The sequence below is a fragment of the Channa argus genome, chromosome 24, assembly GCF_033026475.1.
Source record: "Channa argus isolate prfri chromosome 24, Channa argus male v1.0, whole genome shotgun sequence".
In the NCBI taxonomy this organism is placed as follows: Eukaryota; Metazoa; Chordata; class Actinopteri; order Anabantiformes; family Channidae; genus Channa; species Channa argus.
The window spans coordinates 7,399,202-7,417,653 of NC_090220.1; the positions used below are offsets into that span (position 1 = coordinate 7,399,202).

Consider the following 18,452-nt stretch of genomic DNA (forward strand, 5'->3'; position numbering starts at 1 on the left):
CCAATCCTGACACAAGATGAACAGGATAAATGCATCGATGGATTAATGAAAGGAAGCTTGTTTTTCTGAGGTATGTCCAATATACCACAAGGTGGCACTGTTAATCATTTGTGTAACAGGTCTTTTCATCTAGGTTTGATACTTAAGAGGTGACACCAAACTACTCACTGCATCCTTTAATTTTGAAGTGTCAAAACAAGCAGCCAGGAGCTAAACACACAAACCTGTCAAGTTATAAGCATGACGTTGGTCCATTCACATGAAAGATGTTTCAAATAACAAGAGTCAATCAATTTAAACCAAATGAATTTAATGAAATAAAATGTTCATAGAAACAGATCATCCCATCTACATTTTAAAGCAGTTTTACTGTGATCACCACATTTCTTAGTTAATTTGTATTTGTATGAAGAGTCCATTCCGTGATGCAGATTGGAATCTTTTGTCCATCATGGTCACAGACCTGAAGCCACATCTGGATTCCCAGAGAAACACTGTGTAATAATGGGTGAATGACTCCTGCTTTTTACTTACCTACTAAAGTAAAAATTATAAAGATTCACAGAGAATCCCTCGTCAACTGAAATGAGTCCATCCTGGTTGTACACACTCAAATTTGTGCAGTCAGGCACTTTGCTGGATAATCCCAACTCTGCAGGCCAACAAATCATGTCAAATCCTCTCTGAGTATTTGTCCTATTTGCTTCCCTCAGAGAGGCAGCCTCCAGCTCTGAGGCTTTCATCACTGTTTGCCACTGGATTTCACAATGAATTGTCATGTTTTCCCCAGTCACCTCCACTGTGTTTCCAAGACTCTAGAGCCATTTCCAGTGCGTCTGGCATATCAGAGAGTCAGGTAGTCCACTTAATCAGCCACTGTGTGTACATTTCCCACAGGGTAGTAAAGCACTGCCCTCTCACACACCCCTGCTGGACCGGTCTATTAGGGAACTACGGGTATGAGATCATCATCATCTGGGGAGGTATTCTTCTGGAAGTCCACTAAAGTTCCTGCTCTTCAGTGCCTGGTCAACAGTGTGAATGAAGGCATCAATCATTTGTCTCATATCTGGAGTGAATGGGTCAAAAGTAGGCTGCTGGGGCCCCGAGCGTTTGAAATGCCCATCCTGGTTGCTCTGGGCACAAAAAAGCCTCTCCTCACTCATAGTTGTGTTTAGGAAAGTTGTGATGAGGCGGAGCTGTGGGAGCAAAGCTCTCTGCAGCTCCTCGTAATGCACCACCAGCAGGTGGCGTCCAAACTTCAGCCAGCTCAGTGCATGAGAAGCCCACCAGGGGGCGTAGCTGGAGACAAATTCTGGCCATTCTGCAGGTAAGAGAGACAAAGCAGTTTCGGATCATTTAACAGACTGAAATCTGTTTATATGATTGTTAGATTTTACAGTAATCACTGAAGAATGTAATGAGGTTTCTTCTGATCTACTAATGTATGGTAGCTATGACGGATACGTTTTTTGTTTTTCCTGAATTTCATACATACCTCGTTGGCAGTGGTGGAAAGTACTTTGTTAATGTACTTAAGTAAATTTTTTAAGTATCTGTACTTTATTTAAGTAGATTTAATTATGGCTACTTTGACTTTTACTCCACTACATCTAAGATCAAATATCTCACTTAGCACATTATTTTATGAAAACTAATCATTAGAGAGACAGGAACAGTGTCAGTTTCTCCATCCATGGTCTTATTTAAAAGACTTATCTGACATATTAACAATACTCAAAGTGGGCTAGTGTGCAGTAGTTTTACATTTTGGTTCTCACCTCTTCTTCTCACTTGACGGGAGTAGTCTAGAAATAAAACTGCAAAAGCATCAGATAATATCAGCTTCCACCCATTATTTATATCTATTACTCTTAATTAGTTAATGTCCCCCCAAACATGAAGTAGCACAGGTCCACAGAAAAGGACAGAGAAAGTGCAAGTACTTTTACTTTTCCTACTTTAGGTAAAATCTAAATCATGTTATTACTTTCTTTTACTTAAGCAGAAATTTCAGCAGGTAGTTTTACTTTTACTAGAGTGCACCATTGCTCACTGGTTAATTTATAAAGAAAATTATATATTTTATATAATATAATGCTGGGGCTAAAGGGATGCACCTTAAAGGTTCTGATTATCCAAACTACTACTGCAAAAGAAAATGAAAGTAATAAAATCCTCATTTAAGACATTTGTGAATAATCCATAAACACAGTGAACCATTTGCGGTCCATGATCATCCCCCTAGGCCACCACAGCATCTCCAAATGTTTTCATGCGGACTATATATTTGGTGGAAAGTCAATCCAAAGACACCTGTTTACAATTATAGTGATGTGGATCATCCAGGGTAACTGAGACACTGTTGGGTTTTTTGTGTCATGAGCATCAAAGATTCAAAGCTCCTGAATTCTGCTGGAGGCAGAAATCTCTGAGGAGCTGAGGAATTGCATGGCAAAATGTAAGAACTGAAATAGTTTTACATGCTGTAATCTCTTGTGAACTTCTTCAGACGGAAAAGCCCATCAGGCACAATGTAACTGACCATAGTATGAAGGTCAGAGTGTTTTCTCTGAATACGATGGACTCACATTCACAAAATTCCTAACGTCACTGCAGCAGTAACTAAACTATGCTACAGCAGAGGCATAAACCAACCAACCTACCGTGCCTGTTCTAGACTGGACTGTATTACCTTTACTTTTCCACTGTGCATCTGTGGCGTGCCCTAAATGGCCGGCACACTTGCGGTTGAACTCAGCCATAAGGGAACGGTAAGGGTTTCGAATCAGCAGAATGGCAGAATCGAACATCTCGATCTCTTTCTGACCACTCTCATGGGTCTTTATGCAGATGCTGCGGCCACTCTTCCAGTAGTCCTTCTCTCCTTTGAAACCTGGGCCCAGTGAGTAAATGAATGAATAATGGTCAGCCGCAGGGCAATATTATCACAGGGCACTCACTCAAACTCTCATTTAAAGAGCGGTGTGGTGCCCTTCCTACCTCTGTTGTACAGGGTGCCATCGAAATAGAAGCTGCCAGTGTAGTAGCCGGTCACAAGCTCGATCAGGTGCCGTACCCAGGTGTTGCCAGCACCAGGAAAACTAGAAAGAGCCACTAGGGAGCTGGATCTGTGAGGCAGAAACATTCTCTCTTTGCACCTGGAGTCTAGGAAACAGTTTTTGTTGTCAGTTTCAATTATAGCACTGCACTAGTTGAGAACAAATCTGAATCTGTGGATTCACAGCTGCATGAGAACAAAAATAACACAGAACAAGTTATGTGTGACACAAAGGAAAGGAACTGAGTTTGAGATGTTTCAGGTGCAATTTTCTCCTTTATCATGCACCAGGAGATTTGAGACAATACCCACAGACATTGGACTAGTTTTATCAGAGGTTAGAAAAGTCAGGAGTTGTGTGTGTGATTCAGAGAAATAACTGACAAGCAGAATGGGATAGTGTTAAAATGTAGACACATCACATCGGTGATTATTACTCAAAAGGTCAGGCTGGAACACACCTCTGAAGTTATTGTTTATGTTAAGTCTGAAGTTATTGTTTATGCTCAGTTAAAAGCGAATGTGACAAAAAGACAAGAAATGACAGACAAGGCCGAAAATTACATGATTATATATAAAATTCTATACCATCTTGCGACAGGGGTCGCCACAGCAGAACGTGTTCTGCACGTTGATTGGCATAATTTTTATGCCGGATGCCCTTCAGGCCACCTGGCCCTCTTATATATACAATTATATATAATCATATAATTTAATGTTAAAATATGCATGTAACATTATGTGAAAAGCGACTAAAATGCAAAATGACTCAAAACAAACATCCAAAAAATACACACAAATGAAAAAACAACAGACACAAAGATAAAATGGCCAGAAACAGACTCAAACAGACTCAAAAGGACCACGAGGAAAGGATGGGGAGCCTATTGCTTGTGTCTGTGTCTCACGATTTGCCCATGTTAGTGACAAAATGTTGAATTTGTAAAACAAATATCTCACCAAGCACAGGAGTGTGATACACCTGGTAGTGGTCATGCTCAGTGGCTGCTGAGGGTGTGGAAGTGCTGGTGTCATTCAGAGCGAGGTTCCCTACACACTGCTGGTTGTCAGACTGCTGTTTGAGACTTAGAATTGACGACGTCCACGTACAGAAGCAGTGGGGCTTCCTGAACACAGCCAGCAGAAGCTCCTACAAACCAGAAGCATAAATGTTCAAAGGTTCAGTGACTCATAGTTATTCCCTTTGGACTTCTATTCCAACCAAAGACAAATGTGTCAAATCAGTTCAGTATCTTCACATCTCCGCCACACACTTCATTTTTGTTCATTATTTTTTCTCACTTTTCCAGTAACAGAAGGCCACAGTGCTCAATGTCAAAGCACAAGGACGGACACTGCAGTGACAGTTAGAAAAGTTATGCCCAATCACATAGAGAGAGACTTACATGCACACACACACCACACAGTGAGAATTAATCACATTCCAGTCGCCACCAGATGAAGTGCAGTATTTCTACCAGCCAGTTATGTCTTCAGAGGAGACACAGCTGCACCCAGGAGGAGACACTGGATCTAGACTACTTCTCATTAGAGGCACATTAAACCTCAGATATTCTGCAAAATTCAAGGGGCTCTGTAGTCCCACGTATGATCTGCTGGGAGTGGAGAAGCACCGGTACACTACAGAGGCTGTGTGCAATAAACTGATCCTCAGGTCTGTAATTTCAGAGGGCTGATTCAAACCTTATCAGTGCAGGTCTCGATGCAGGACTGCGTGGTTAAGTTGGGCTGAAAGGAGTAGACAGGAAAGCTGCCTGTGGTGCTCTTCAGCAACTTGAAGCAACCGCGGTAGTGAACATTTCTGACTGTAATAAAAAAACACAAGTACATTTTTGTATGCAAGTGAAAAGATAACATAATTATATTTTTTAAGATTTACCTGCACTGGCCATCATAAATATTTTCCACTGACAAGGGCAAAAATTACTGAGAAATAAGTGGTCAGATTTTCAAAAATGGTGTGATTTGGTTACAGGCAAATTACCATTCCTTCTAAGTTTTTCTGCCCTAATTATATTCCTCCAGTATATCTGACTGAACACTGGTATATAATGTATTCAGAATTCAGCTGCAAACCTCCAGAGACACTGAACCATCCAATCATGAATATTAATGCAATGTATGATATAAAACCTTATATAATAACAGAGGTGGGCATGGTTTTAAAAGAACAGAGTAGAGTTTTATATAACAAATGTTCATTGGTAAATAGTGTTGTTTACTTTGTCATGGAGCTATTATGAAGTCCCAGAAGTTATGTTGACATGACATAGTTTGCATTTTACATTCCTACTGAGTCATTTGGCAAATGCTTTTATCCAAAGTGGCTTACAAGTGAGGTAAAAAGTAAGCAAAGATTCTAAGGAGGAGAAGGAGGAAAAGTGCTATGAGATGCAAGTGCAAGATAGAATACAAGGTTGTTTTTTTTAAGTTGAGGTGTATAGGGGGTTGTGGAAGTTCTGATTTGTTCTGTCTTCAACAGTTTTTTTGAATATTGGTAGTAAAGCTGCTGAGTGTGCAGAGTTTGGCAGCTCGTTCCACTGTCATGCGACCGCTGAGCAGAAGAGTTTTGTTTTAGATCTTTTGTTGTGTGTTGTAGAGCACGTGATGCCTTTTGTCGGCAGACAGGGAAGGACTGTAGACCTGGATGTGGGTGTTTAAGTAGGAAAGTGCTGTTGAGTTGACCACTCTGAGCTTTGAACTTGATGTGGGCAGCTACTGGAAGCAAGTGCAGAGATCTGAACAGTGGTGTGACAGTGGTGTGTTGTTTTTGGCTGGTGAAAAAGTGTATCGTGCTGTTGCATTGTGGATCATGTGGAGGGGTTTGATTGTGCTGCCGGTAGCCCCTTCAACAAGGCACTGCAGTAATTGAGATGAGATCTGACCAGTGCTGCAGACAAATTTGGTCAGTAAAGCTTAGATGGTCGTCAATAATAAACCCAAGATTACTGGCAAACTTAGTGGGGACAGTTACTTAAGACTCAGTGTTGATGATATTTATGTGTTGAACTGGGAAGACTAGAACTTCTGTCTTAGATAAGTTGATTGGAAGATGTCTCTCTCTCTCATCCATCAGAGATTTCAGAGTGACAGGCAGACTGTCTGATGAGAGACTACATTTACATTTAGTCATTTAGCAGAAGCTTTTATCCAAAGCGACTTACACGTGAGGTACAAGGCAGCAAAAATCTAAGTCAAGGAGAAAATCCCCCTCAGGGATTCCACAATTGTCAGCGGTGTCATTTTTGTGGAGTGACCACTCCTTAAGCCAGACAGCTTGATATCCAGGAGGCTGTTCTGAGAAAGGAAATCTGAGAGCTGCTCCTTCAAGGATCTTAGCCAGAAATGGCCATAGGCAATACAATTTTAAGAAGCAAGTAAACATTTAAAGTATTAAAATAATGCTAAAATAAATTACCATAAAATACAAAAAGTCACGATGTCCCAAAAGGCTGAAACACAAAGCTTTCACGTTAAATATTTAGTATTTTCAGTCAGGGCACATCACAATTTATGTCATAGTCTGTTGAGCGTATATGAAGAATTGATCTTCTCCTTGTGCAAATGAAGCAAACAGATGTTGCCTATCCTCTTGAGCACATGCTATATTCCTCATTGAAAAACTCTTCAACAAAGGTCATCAATCAAGTCTAAGGCTACACTAAGGATGATTTTATGCAGAAATGGGCCTGTTTAATGAGCCCGAATCAGGAAGTACAACTATGACAACAGAGACTCAGTTGGACAGCTCAGCTTTTTGCCCAAATCATTTTACATTGTTGTCAAAGAACCATTCTCAACACGAACGCTCCTCCCAACATGTGTTTGGGAGGAGCGGAGCACGAACCTCCAACCCCATGATTGGTAGGCGGCCACTATACTAACTGAGCCACTGCCACCCCCTCCCGCCATGAAGGAAGCAATAAAGTGAAATACAATAAAGAACGAGGGTGGGCTATATTTTTTCAGATGAACCCAAACATAAAAAGACCACACTGTATTCACATTTTTGGAGAAGCTTTGTGGTGTCTAAGTCTAAGCACTTCATTGTGTTGCCAACAGTTTTCAACCTCAGGTTCATACACAGTGGGCACTACAGCATAGATGGAGCAGAGTCCTGCACAGGTCCAAACGTTCAGTACCGAAACCAACATGTAGCCACATCTTAAGTTACTCTCCTATTGCTCTCAAACAGCTGCCTGTTCATTTTTAAATGATAACAAAGTGCTACATTGGTTTAGTGTATATATTTTTATATTCAAACAGAACTTATTTTAATTTGGTTCATTTGGTTTCAATGATATTTCACAGCTCATTGCCATTTATTGCTCACAAATTTTACCCTTTGCACAGACACACATGTTGCAGGTTAACGACACGTACCATGCAAGATTTTGCTCTGGGGTGCCTTGAAGACCAAGCCATGGGTGTCACAAGCTTTCAATTTCTTCACTGTGAAATAAATTTGGTGAAATCTAAACTATATTTCAAAAAACAGGAGTTATGCCACAGCCACTGTGAGACTGTTAGATCTGCTTCCCTGCGAGAGTTTTCCAGTCCGATATGATCAGAGCAGTGATTTGTTGAAAGTGGAAAAATGCTGATACAGTGTGTCTCAGCCCTGAACCCTCAGCATAGCGTGAGACGACCAAAAGAAGTAAAATTGTAGCCTGTTATACTGTGAAGTAGTACTGTGGCCTACAGCCTTGTGGAAGTAAAAAGACTGGCTTCAGTTACTGTTAATCACTGTTTACATTAAGTTTAGCATTGAACATTACAGAGATAAAGCCTAAAGCTGCAAACTTATTTTGAGATATTTGAAATGATTTCAGTCACTTACTACGGTTCATCCATGTGTATCACATTTCAAATTTTACATCAAGGGGGAAACTGTCTATTTGTGTTGCATCTGTTTGCCTTTTTTAAAAACACATAGAAATCAGTAACTGTATTGAAAACTTGCTATCAAACGTTTCTAGCAGCATGGGGGACTAAGCATACTTAGTCCCCAAACCCCAATGCTAAAGTTCATTGTAATGAAGGCCCATGTCACCCAGTGCAACAAGGTGTGTGTTTGTGTGTGTTCTCTTTGGTTCACAAAGTTCAGTCATTTCTTTGCTCATATTTGAAGTCATCCAAAGTGCAGCTTGAGCAGTGAATAAATAGCAAACATGGCTGTGTCTCCCTCTGAGGGAAGTTGACTCACATTTCCTGTGACCTGGCAGCTGCTCCTCCACCTTGTAAATGGAGAGTCGACCCACTCCTCCACAGGGAGACCCCCTCTCACCTCGACACACCAGACTACAGTCCTCCTCAGGAGCCTGTGGGCTACTGATCCGGTTGCCGCAGTGGCATTCAGCTCCGTACTCCAGACCTGCAAACTGGTACCCACTAACCACACACACACACACACACACACACACACACACACACACGCACGCATACACACACAATCCATAATCCAAGGCTAGTTCCCCCAGCTGTAGTAATCCCACAGGACATTACTTAAAATCCCATCAACAGTTTTAAACATCATTTAACTAAAACTTCTGGTATTTAATCTATAGTAAACTCTGTCCTTTTTTATTTTTGTCAGTGCCTTTCTTCAGCACTGCATGAGACCTTTTTTCAGCTGAAGTGCAGTCACCTCTGATCTGTACTTTACATATCAAGGCTGTTGTGACTCATCCCTCTTCCTCTCTTTTTATCCTGGCTCCTTGAGAAAGACAGAGACCTCATCAAAGTTGACCTTTTCATATATGTCCTTTGAAGCTTCCTCATAAATTGCCTTGACTTTTTACTTTTTGCTCATTGCTGTAATTGGCCTGCTCAGGTAAGGAGCACGTCTGTTTTCCATGATGGGTGGGGAGAACTGGGGGTGGGGGCTCAGTGGGCATGAGATGTGAGCACCGACTCCCAGTCTGACTGCATCCATCTGTCCTCTGCCGTTCTGTTTCAGCGAGGCTGAGCTGCTTCCTTTCAGCTAAGATATTAAAAGGAATAATTTAAGCGGGTCACTCCTTGAGTTTTCTTTGAAAACAAATCCACCTGCCTCTCCACATCATTTTGTAACTTTGGAGGCTCCTCTCAGTGCTGCTAATTTAACTCGCTCACCAACCCATTCTGAGATTTTCACACCATCCACAGGAAAGTATATATCTAACCAATGATTTATTCAGCAACTGTCGCCTCATTAAGCTTTGAAACACACACACTCACAAAAACACACACACACACACACACACACACCTTCCTCCTTCCTTCTCCTGCAACAGATCAAGCCTTCTGTCCTGGCTTGCTTCTCACTCTCCCCTCTCTTGCCCCCTCATCTTTTACTGTCATCCAGCCACCTGGCTCTCCACTGGCTCCAAACACAGGAGGCATTCATGGCAGACACAGGGATCCAAAGCATTTATTCAAACAGCAGGCCTTCTGTGGTTCCTTCACAAGAGCAAAGCCATGAACGCATTACCTTTCTGAGCAGGTGTCCTGACACAGAGAACTGGTCATTTTCCGCAGGTCATAAAGCATGGTGCCTCCCAGGGCTCGGTCAGTGGCATTGTGCAGAAAGCAGCCGATGTAGGTTCCTACGTGTGTCAGGAGGGAAGAAGTCATCAGTCTGAAATATAAACTATAGAGGCATTCAGCAAACGATGGCAAACAGTAACAGGAATTTACTCTTACATTTTATTGATTAATAGTGAGTGATTTATTAATCAGTTTATTAACCGCCAGAGTTGGATCAGTTTTGCATCCATAAAATAAGGAGATAACCTCAAACAGAATAATTTTAAGCTAGATTCTGAACATATTAAACAAAAACAAAAGTTACACCAGTTAAATGTTTTTTTTTTTGTTGATATTTAAAAAAAATGGAATAGTTCACTAATAATCTCAAATCTTAAAACTGTATGCATGTTTATAAGAACTACACCAATTTCCTCAGTTATAGCCTTAAATGAATGTTGACATACTCCTCTTGATTTGGACATGAACCAGACTTCGTCTGTCTTCAGTCTGGCACTGGTACTGCTCTCTAACAGTGCCAAAGCCGACTTCTGTATCATCACTTACTCAAAGAAATTATACACAGCAGTATGTATTGTGAATCTTAATACCCCACTAATTTTTTACATGACTAGGCCTAATTCATCATCCAATGTAGATTGTTCTTTTTCCTACATTGGTGTGAACCTATTTACTCGTACTGGAAGAAAAATCACCCTGATATAGAAGGAAGAATGTAACACATAATAGGCTACGACAGACTATTATGATGTGCTGACAAGATTAAGGTTCCACATTGAATGTCACCCAAATGCAGTCTTTGATGTTATCCTAGTCTCTGCCACATTGCTACATCAAACTCAGCAGATTAAAGTCTTCTTTACAAATACCAGCCTCTGTGTGGAGGGTAGCATATGTATTCCTTTTGTGTCCTGACTTTCCGTCTCATCTCCTGGGTCTGAGTATGGTATATTTTTAGGTCATAGATGTTTTTACTCGTTTATGAACTGTATGCTCCAAACAGGTTAATGTTTCTCTTCCGCTGCGTGGACCACATATAGACAATTCTTCAGTTTTGACTTTTAGGTTGATTTCACGAACCATGAGATGACTTTGTAGTTTTCAAGGACACTGAGGACTCAGTGTGCCTTTCAGTGTTTGCTATCAGCATAAACTAGACTGATGCCAACAGGTCAAAAAGGAGAAAAGTCTTAAAGGTTGAGGGCAATACATGCTACCTGGACTGAAGATGTGGTAGCAACATTCCCTGACAATATAAAAGCAAGCAATGGAGCATAAAATCCCCGTCAGTCCAAGCTTCACTATATTGAATTTGTGATTTAATCAGTCTGGGATGTCCTCTGAAGCATGTCCAGCCTGTTGTGCTGGGTCGAGGCTGAGTCACCAGCTGCCTGTGCCTCTGGAGACTAACGCTGGAGAACACCGGCAGCTGCTGCATGAAAGCACTAGAATTCCAGGCCTGCCAAAATCTGTGGCAGGAAGCATCTCAGGAGGCATCGCCCAAGGTGAGGGCCCCACCCCTACCCCTTCCCCCAGCAGAGCAGGTCATTGCTTTAATCAAAGTGAAGGAGAAGCCCCAGGCACCTGCAGCGGAGGGTTAATGGAGGGAAGCAGCCTGAATTCCCAGACATGATAGAAATGGCTGCACTCAGGTCTGACACTGTGTCGCTTTCTTAAACACTAAGACAGATGGCCGTGCTGGAGCTGATTCCTCCCTGCAGGACTGGATGAAAGAGGCTAATGACAGAACGGCCAAGTATGAAGACATGTGCCACTGCCATGTGTAAGATGTGCACTGTGTGTGTCCATTAAAGTGGGCTGAACAGGGTTCACAGTCTCTCTACTGGGTCTACAATATCTTCACAGATGTGATGAGAGTCATCAAAACCGCAGCAAAGAGGTTCTCAATTTATGGTCGGCTGACCCATGCTGGGATCAGACATCTGAACACCACGTCTGCTGCTAATAAACTCCCACTAAAATACCCAGTGACTGCAAATAACTCCAAAACCTGTCAGTAGATGAAAGTACAGTCGAATCACCTGCACTTTCTGACTTTCTAAAACTTTGCAGGAACATCAGAACAAACTTTACAAAAGTCATGAGATATCACTACAGAGTGTGTGGCTCCCACTGTGGAGCCCCTATGATATTTCCAGCCTCTGATCCCTTCTGCACATCACTGGGTATGTAATACTTCTGATGTGTTCTCTACATGTCAAGGAATTTGTGTCTGCTGCTGGAAACTTTCTACCTCACAGGGTGTCACAAAGTATTTTACAGCTCTCACTATTACTATGAAATGTTTGAATAGGTAGGTCTCCTGAATTCATGAATAACTGAAACTGCAAATGTATGTGAACATTTGCACCCTGTGTGAGTTTAGTCAGTAAATATAAATAGAATTAGGTCAAATAAAGGAAATAAACAGTGAGAAAAAAACATTGAACTTAATATATAACAAACATTTAATAAAATATATGTGACAAGCAAAAGGTTTAGGACAGGCTTGTGACATCTTAATAGAAATTCTTTAATAACCTCATTTGAAAGATTTTTGGAAATAAATATGCATCTTTTGTATGTTGTGTGGGACTCTTCATTATCAGGTTTTTACAACTCAAAATTCACCATCGGTCTCAAACATCATTATCATTTCGGGCTCCAGTCCAGAGACTTCCGCTGTGAGATTTGGATAACAAGATTGTGTTGGATGGATGAGAGCTGTTTAATGACTGCAAACCTTGGCTGAACATATCATGCTAGTCCTAAATTATCACCTTATCATTTGTACTTGACTCACAGCGAGTAGAAACATTTTCCCAGTAACTGTCCTCTCTGTTTCTTTGCCTTTATTCTACCGAGTTAAACCAAAGACAAAAATTATATGTGACATTGATGGAACATGGAAACTAGAGCTGTGACTAGTTTTCATTAAAATTGATTTGATTATTTATTTGATTATTTGTTCCTGGTTTGGTATTTATTTATTCAGTTATACATTGTATGGAATCACATTTCTGCAAGAACTCTATTATCTCAGTTTTTGTTATTTGATTAAATAATGTAATCAATTATAGCACATGACATACAGACATCATGGTAATGTTAATATTGTTCATTTTAAAACAATATAAAACACAGAAAAAAATAAAATCATCAGATTGAGAAGCTTGGACAAGCAGATCATGAAATTTTGCTTCATTAACAAGTTAAATAGTTTTTGGGGAATACAATTTGTCACTAACGAGAGTTTTAAAAATGTAAGTTTACTCAACTAAACTGCAACCACAAATTTGTTTCGTAACATAAAAATGTTATCAATTTATGCAAAGTAATCCAGACTGTTATTGCATTCGCTACCAAATGCATTTTCAGAAGCAGCGTAGTTAATTCGAAACAAAGTTTTGGGAAACAAGATGATCCCATAATGATTAGCTAAACTAAGCTAAACGTCTGTGCTAAGCTTTGGACAGAGCCAGGCTAGTATTTTCCCACTGTTTTCAGCCTTTTTGGAAAGCTGAGCTTTGTTTACTAGAGCTTCATATTAACTAGACAGGTGTGTTGACCGTATAACGTTCCACTAGTGTGTTTATGAACAAGCCTATGGCTTTAAACCTTTCATCAGTAGAATAGTGAACATGTTGTTAATAGGCGTTCTGCAGAGGTTTATCAGCTTTATCATAAATACTGTGCTTTAGCGTTTTCTCTGGAACCTTCTGCCACCATTGCTCCTCCAGAACATGCCACAATAGACTGGGGTAATTTCATTGTGTTTCCTGTGTAATACGTTTTAAAAGGAACGTTTGCCAGATGGCTGTTAGTGAAACTGATCTCATTCCTACCTCCAACATTTTTCATCTGTATTACTCTGCTTAGTGACTGAGCGGTTATGTAGTGTCTGTTTAAAAAAAAAGGATTAAGATCTGTTGTAGGAGGATTTTCAAGAACGAGCTGCAAGAACAAATGTTCCACTGGAGGTAATTCCACTGTATTTATCATTTCAACAAAATGGCAAAGGCACTGACAGGCTGTGTTTAACAATAGAGTAAACCTCCGGGGATGTCTGAAAGTGCTCATGTAAGAGCGAAGGCTCCTTAACAGAAAGCGCAACTAAGGAATCATATGATTTTTATCTTCATAATTACTAATTTATTTCCTAGAAACTACTTTAGTGCCTGCCTGCCTTTTCCCTCTTTGGTTTGGAGAGGATCAGTGAGTACTATCCCTCATCTACAAGATCTGATGCACCCACATGGAAAATGTCACATTAATGTATAATAAAGCTCCTCTAAATGTTCTAAGGTCATCATTATCTGATCATAAATGTAAAATGAAACGTGACTTTCTATGGAAGCTCTGAGCAGAGCTTGTCTCCAGGCTGTCCGGAATTGTTTTTTTTTTTTTAAAGGAAATCAAAAAATTGAAAATAAACTTGTAGATTTACTCTTTCAGATATAATTCACCAAGAAAACCACAGTCTCAGTCAACACATCTTCAGCAGGATAGTTCAGTTTTATATGCTGAATTTCAGACTAAATGATGCTGTTACAGATCAGAGTACAAGTTGAATTTTTTTTACTTAAACTCTTGAGTGCAAGCTATCTCCTTCACAACAGAGAAGTGCAATACAAGCACAAGCAGTTGTCACCCACTTTCATTCAAAGAAAGTTCACCAGTAAGCCAACCATCTAGGATAAAGAGGATTTGTGAGACCAAGGCTGAGTTTCTACAGCAAGCCAACTCCCTTCTACAAAGATTTCAACGCTGAGGTTCAAGCAACCACAGTATAGACTATTATTTAAAACCCCAAGAAAAACAATAAAAGCAATTAAACTCTATTAATTATGTGCTCACAATAAACCAAGCTCAAAAATTAAATCACTAATAAACAATACTGGTTCACTCCAAATGTTTGACAGAAGAAAGCCTTTTGCAAATATAATTTGTGGAAAAAATATCTCAAGTGCTTTGAGTTGACTTTGTTTTAATTTGACGCTATATAAAAAAGGTTGAATTGAAATTGAATTGATTATTTACCATCAAATCATTTATAACCTGTCAAAACTCTAAGTAAACTTCTAACCAATTAAGAATCTTGTCTGAACTTGGGACTGGCACCAACGTGGCCCTTGGTGGCTGGGTGGGGCCACACCTGATGGGGTGGTCATCTGGAAAGGTTGCCAAATGAGAAATCTGCTGGATGTTCATTTTAACCATCACAGCTCCTTTCACTCTAAATGAGGAATTTGACCATCATCAAATTACTACTTCTAAGACCTACTTAACTAATTAGTTAAATTTTGTCTATTTGCCAACTTCCAACATTTCACTGTAGTGTACCACAAAATGCTTTAAGTTTTATTACCTCTCAGTTTTAGCATTTTAAATATATATTTTTGAATGTGTTTATTTCTTATTTTACTTACTTATGTATTTATTTATTTCTGCTTAGGGGCCTTGTGGGATTTCTTTTGTAAAAGGTAGATTTGTGAACACCCCTGGCTGTGGAATTCCATTTCATACACTGAGAAAGGCTTTGTTTTTCTAGATTGTGCTGAGCTCTAAATTAATGCAAGAAAAACATGTATGGACTTGGTTTTGTGAACCTTATTACTCCTTTGCCCCCTGTTTCACCTTGGATGAGTGCGCTGCTTTTTCACCAAAGTTTCTATTGAGGTCTGCTTCATTGTAATGTCAACAGCAGACAAGTAGCCCTTTACTAGAACTTTACACTTTTAGGGCAACTCATGCAGTTTATTTCTGTGCAGTTTGTTGACCATGATACTGACTGTGCAGTATATAAACTGATGAAATTATGACAAATAGTGCCCAGTGGTCACATGTTAACAATTTTTAGGAAACTTTTTTTTTGTTGTTGAAGTTTTTAGATTATTCCATGGTATTGTTATCATTGCATTGCCACTTAAGTGCATTATAAATAAAATCAATTATTACAACAGGAAAGCGTAAGGGAAAGCTGCACTGAGGCTAATGAAGCTACAGATCTGATTATATAAAGACTTGGAATCGACACAGGAGGGTGTCAGCTCAATGCAGAGACTTAGCTAAAGCTTTACCCTCACTATTAAGTTTTCATTATTGAATGTGTTGACAGAAACAACTGTAAATGTTGTACTTACCTTTGTGTGTGCTGCTCCTATGGAGAGAGACTCTCTGCTCTGGACTGTCTGGCACCAGACTGTGAAACCAGCGGCGATGCAGGTGTTGAACCCCGAGGCTCCGGGAAGCAGGCCCCTGTCGCCTCACCTTGGCTCCCCCTCCAGGCGCTGACTGAATGGCGGCCCATCTGGAGCGTGCCCTCATGCCCAAACCTGCTGTCCTGAGGGCAGTAGGAGGTGCTGCGAGGGACAGCATGTGCGGCAGGTTGGCCGGGTTTGATTGTGCGATTCGGATGCTGGAGCGCTGCAGGAGCAGGATGCTGCCTGCCATCAGATAGGCAATGCCCAAACAAAGGAGCAGCATCTGAGCCCGCTTCAGGAGGCAGTGCAGCTTGTAGAACGGTGCCACCATTCCCATACTGTCTCTCACCTCAGTGGAAAGCCATTTCATGGATTAGGAGCAACAAGATGGATCTGTAACCTACTTACAACTTCATAATCTTGGAAACACCTGAAGCATCTGGCGTTGGTGTTGATATTGTGTCTTGGCGCTTCATTGCCACTGAGTCAAGTAATAGCAGTCAGCAATGAGTGTGGTACAACACAGATGGATTTAACATCCAAGGCACTGGTCACTGGCTCCACGATGATCCTTAGGGAAAAGCTGAGGCCCTGTATCAGAAAAAAACAAAACAAAATTTAAGCAGCTTTAAAACACAAGTGTATATCTCTGCATGTGAACACAGTTAAAGGGAAGGGAAGTGTTCGCCTGGAGGATTAGATGCACAGCTCATGTTGACATATGGGCTTGTGTTTCTGTCTTGCAGCATCACATGCAACACATCCCCACTGCTTTGCTGCTTTCATTCCTACCATTTGTTTTAAATTCAAGCCCCTGCCTAAAGTTGTGTTCTGCAATCCTTGTAATTCTTGTTTTTGTTGGTGCAGTGGAAATTTGCTCTCATATCAAATCAGTTTTATCCTTGAATTAGGAAAACATATCAACCTTTACTAATATGACTCTTTAAAATTGGATCCTCTTTTAGTCCAGAGATTTCATTTAATTCCTGCACTGTCAGATTATATTTATTGTAACACAGGCAATATCTCCCAGCTTCACAATCTAAGTCTCTGCATCATATGATAAAAAAAAATGTCTGGAGAGCGCATTATGGGTGCTTATGAAATGGAGGATTATCATAGCTGTATGCAATCTCTGGCCTCATCTTTGGAGTGAAGCGGGGAGTAAAGACAACATGCAAAGAGGACGCGTTGAAGATTTCTAAATTATTCAGATGTAAAGCAGTATTCATGCTGATACTTTGAGAAGAGGGACTGCAGCCTTGACCTACTCCTGTGTGTGTTTTTCAGGATGGTCTTGCAAGCCCCCTCTCTGACACAGCTGACTGCACTCACTCATCCTATGAAGAGAGATTTCAAGCTGTGTGTGTGTGTGGGTGTTTGTGTGTGCATGCTTCGCCTCTACTTCACATCTGATGATATCCATTAAAGCCTCGTTGTCTCCGTGGCCGTCACACACCGTCATGCCCTTCAACTCTACTTTTCATCTCGGGCCTCTCGTGTTCTGCCTTATGAAGCGACCCCCCCCCCCCTCCCACACACACACACACACACACACACACACACGCTCACACACACACACACATACACCTCTAAAAAGTCGGGGTGCGGTAGTGCTCCCGAGGATACAGAAGAAGCAACAGTTTGTACAATGAACAGTCTCTGATCAAGTCCAAGTGCCCAAGTTATGTTCAACTCCTGATTTAAGCTACGCACAAAAAAACTCACCATCACCTTTATCCTAAAATATCCAAACCTGTCCGATTCGATGAAACGCAATGGAGAGAGAGGGAGAGAGGGGGTCGAAAGACAAACGACTAAACAGCGAAGAGTGAACAACCATCACCCATTTAAGAAGCTGCGGTCTTCCATCTTACAACCCCTTTGCTGTGCCTCCACCATTTACAGTAGCGGACACTTGAACATGCGGCTTACCTTCAGCTGGGAAGTCGTTGTTGTGCCGCGCGATCACTTATCAGTTTATGGCCGTTGCGATCGCTGTTTTCCCCGTTTATTGTGATGTGAAGGTCCCCCCCCCTCCCCTCCCCCGACTCTCCAGCATTTCCCACAGCGGGTGTAAGCTCACTCGCTCTCTCTCTCTCTCTCTCTCTCTCTCTCTCAGCCTGTGCTTCTCTGAAAGCCTGGCACGGCGATATAAAGCATAAGACTGTGTGTGTTGGTGAGAGAGAGAGGGGAGGTGATGAAGAGGAGGAGTGGGAGGGGGGGGCAGTCAGTCTAATTTGCATTGGTGATCTAAACGCGTCACAGCTCCTCCACTGTGCGAACAGTGGAATCGTGTCCAGCACTCGACATCTTGCACAGCACAGAAGAGGCCCTGCAACAAACAGCGGCTTCACCTTCTGCGAGACATGTGACGCCGAGCTTCACCTCCGCCGTGCGCTCTACCGTCAAGACCCAGTGTCATTTATCATTTGAGGGACATTTTGGTTTGGAGGGTAACCAGACCCGATCCTACAAGGTCCTGTTTTTATATAAAACAGAGAGCAGAGACCTCGCAGGCAAACACATCTGAAGATATTCATTTCTCATTCAAATCTATCAGGACTAAAGATGCAGGCCCAGATCTCAAATCAGTCTCCGTCAGGAACACATTTATGCGTTCACATGATTTAGCCTCG

The 18,452-nt window shown here is 41.2% G+C and overlaps 1 protein-coding gene across 3 annotated transcripts; it reads right to left on the reverse strand.

Annotated features, from left to right (window-relative positions):
* Positions 1–289: 289 nt before the first annotated feature.
* Positions 290–17,891, reverse strand: wscd1b (WSC domain containing 1b). Of its 3 annotated transcripts, none has more exons than XM_067494701.1 (9): positions 17,749–17,891; positions 15,754–16,404; positions 9,555–9,669; positions 8,289–8,473; positions 4,766–4,887; positions 4,022–4,211; positions 3,004–3,168; positions 2,696–2,896; positions 290–1,324 (listed from the first exon to the last, which is right to left on the reverse strand). In XM_067494701.1, exons 2-9 carry the CDS (start codon positions 16,181–16,183, stop codon positions 972–974), a joined length of 1,761 nt encoding a protein of 586 aa, XP_067350802.1. In that variant the 5' UTR covers positions 16,184–16,404; positions 17,749–17,891; the 3' UTR covers positions 290–971. The 3 variants fall into 3 exon arrangements, with proteins under 3 accessions (XP_067350802.1, XP_067350804.1, XP_067350805.1); XM_067494703.1 differs by lacking the exon at positions 17,749–17,891 and adding an exon at positions 17,542–17,673; XM_067494704.1 differs by lacking the exons at positions 8,289–8,473; positions 9,555–9,669.
* Positions 17,892–18,452: the final 561 nt, after the last annotated feature.

Coding starts and splice junctions, on each gene's coding strand:
- wscd1b (XM_067494701.1), bottom strand. CDS start 16,183: ATGAAATGGCTTTCCACTGAGGTGAGAGACAGTATGGGAATGGTGGCA. Junction 4,888..8,288: donor GCTGCCAGGTCACAGGAAAT/GTGAGTCAACTT, acceptor TTTTTATTACAG/TCAGAAATGTTCACTACCGC. Junction 2,897..3,003: donor TGGCACCCTGTACAACAGAG/GTAGGAAGGGCA, acceptor CACTGGGCCCAG/GTTTCAAAGGAGAGAAGGAC.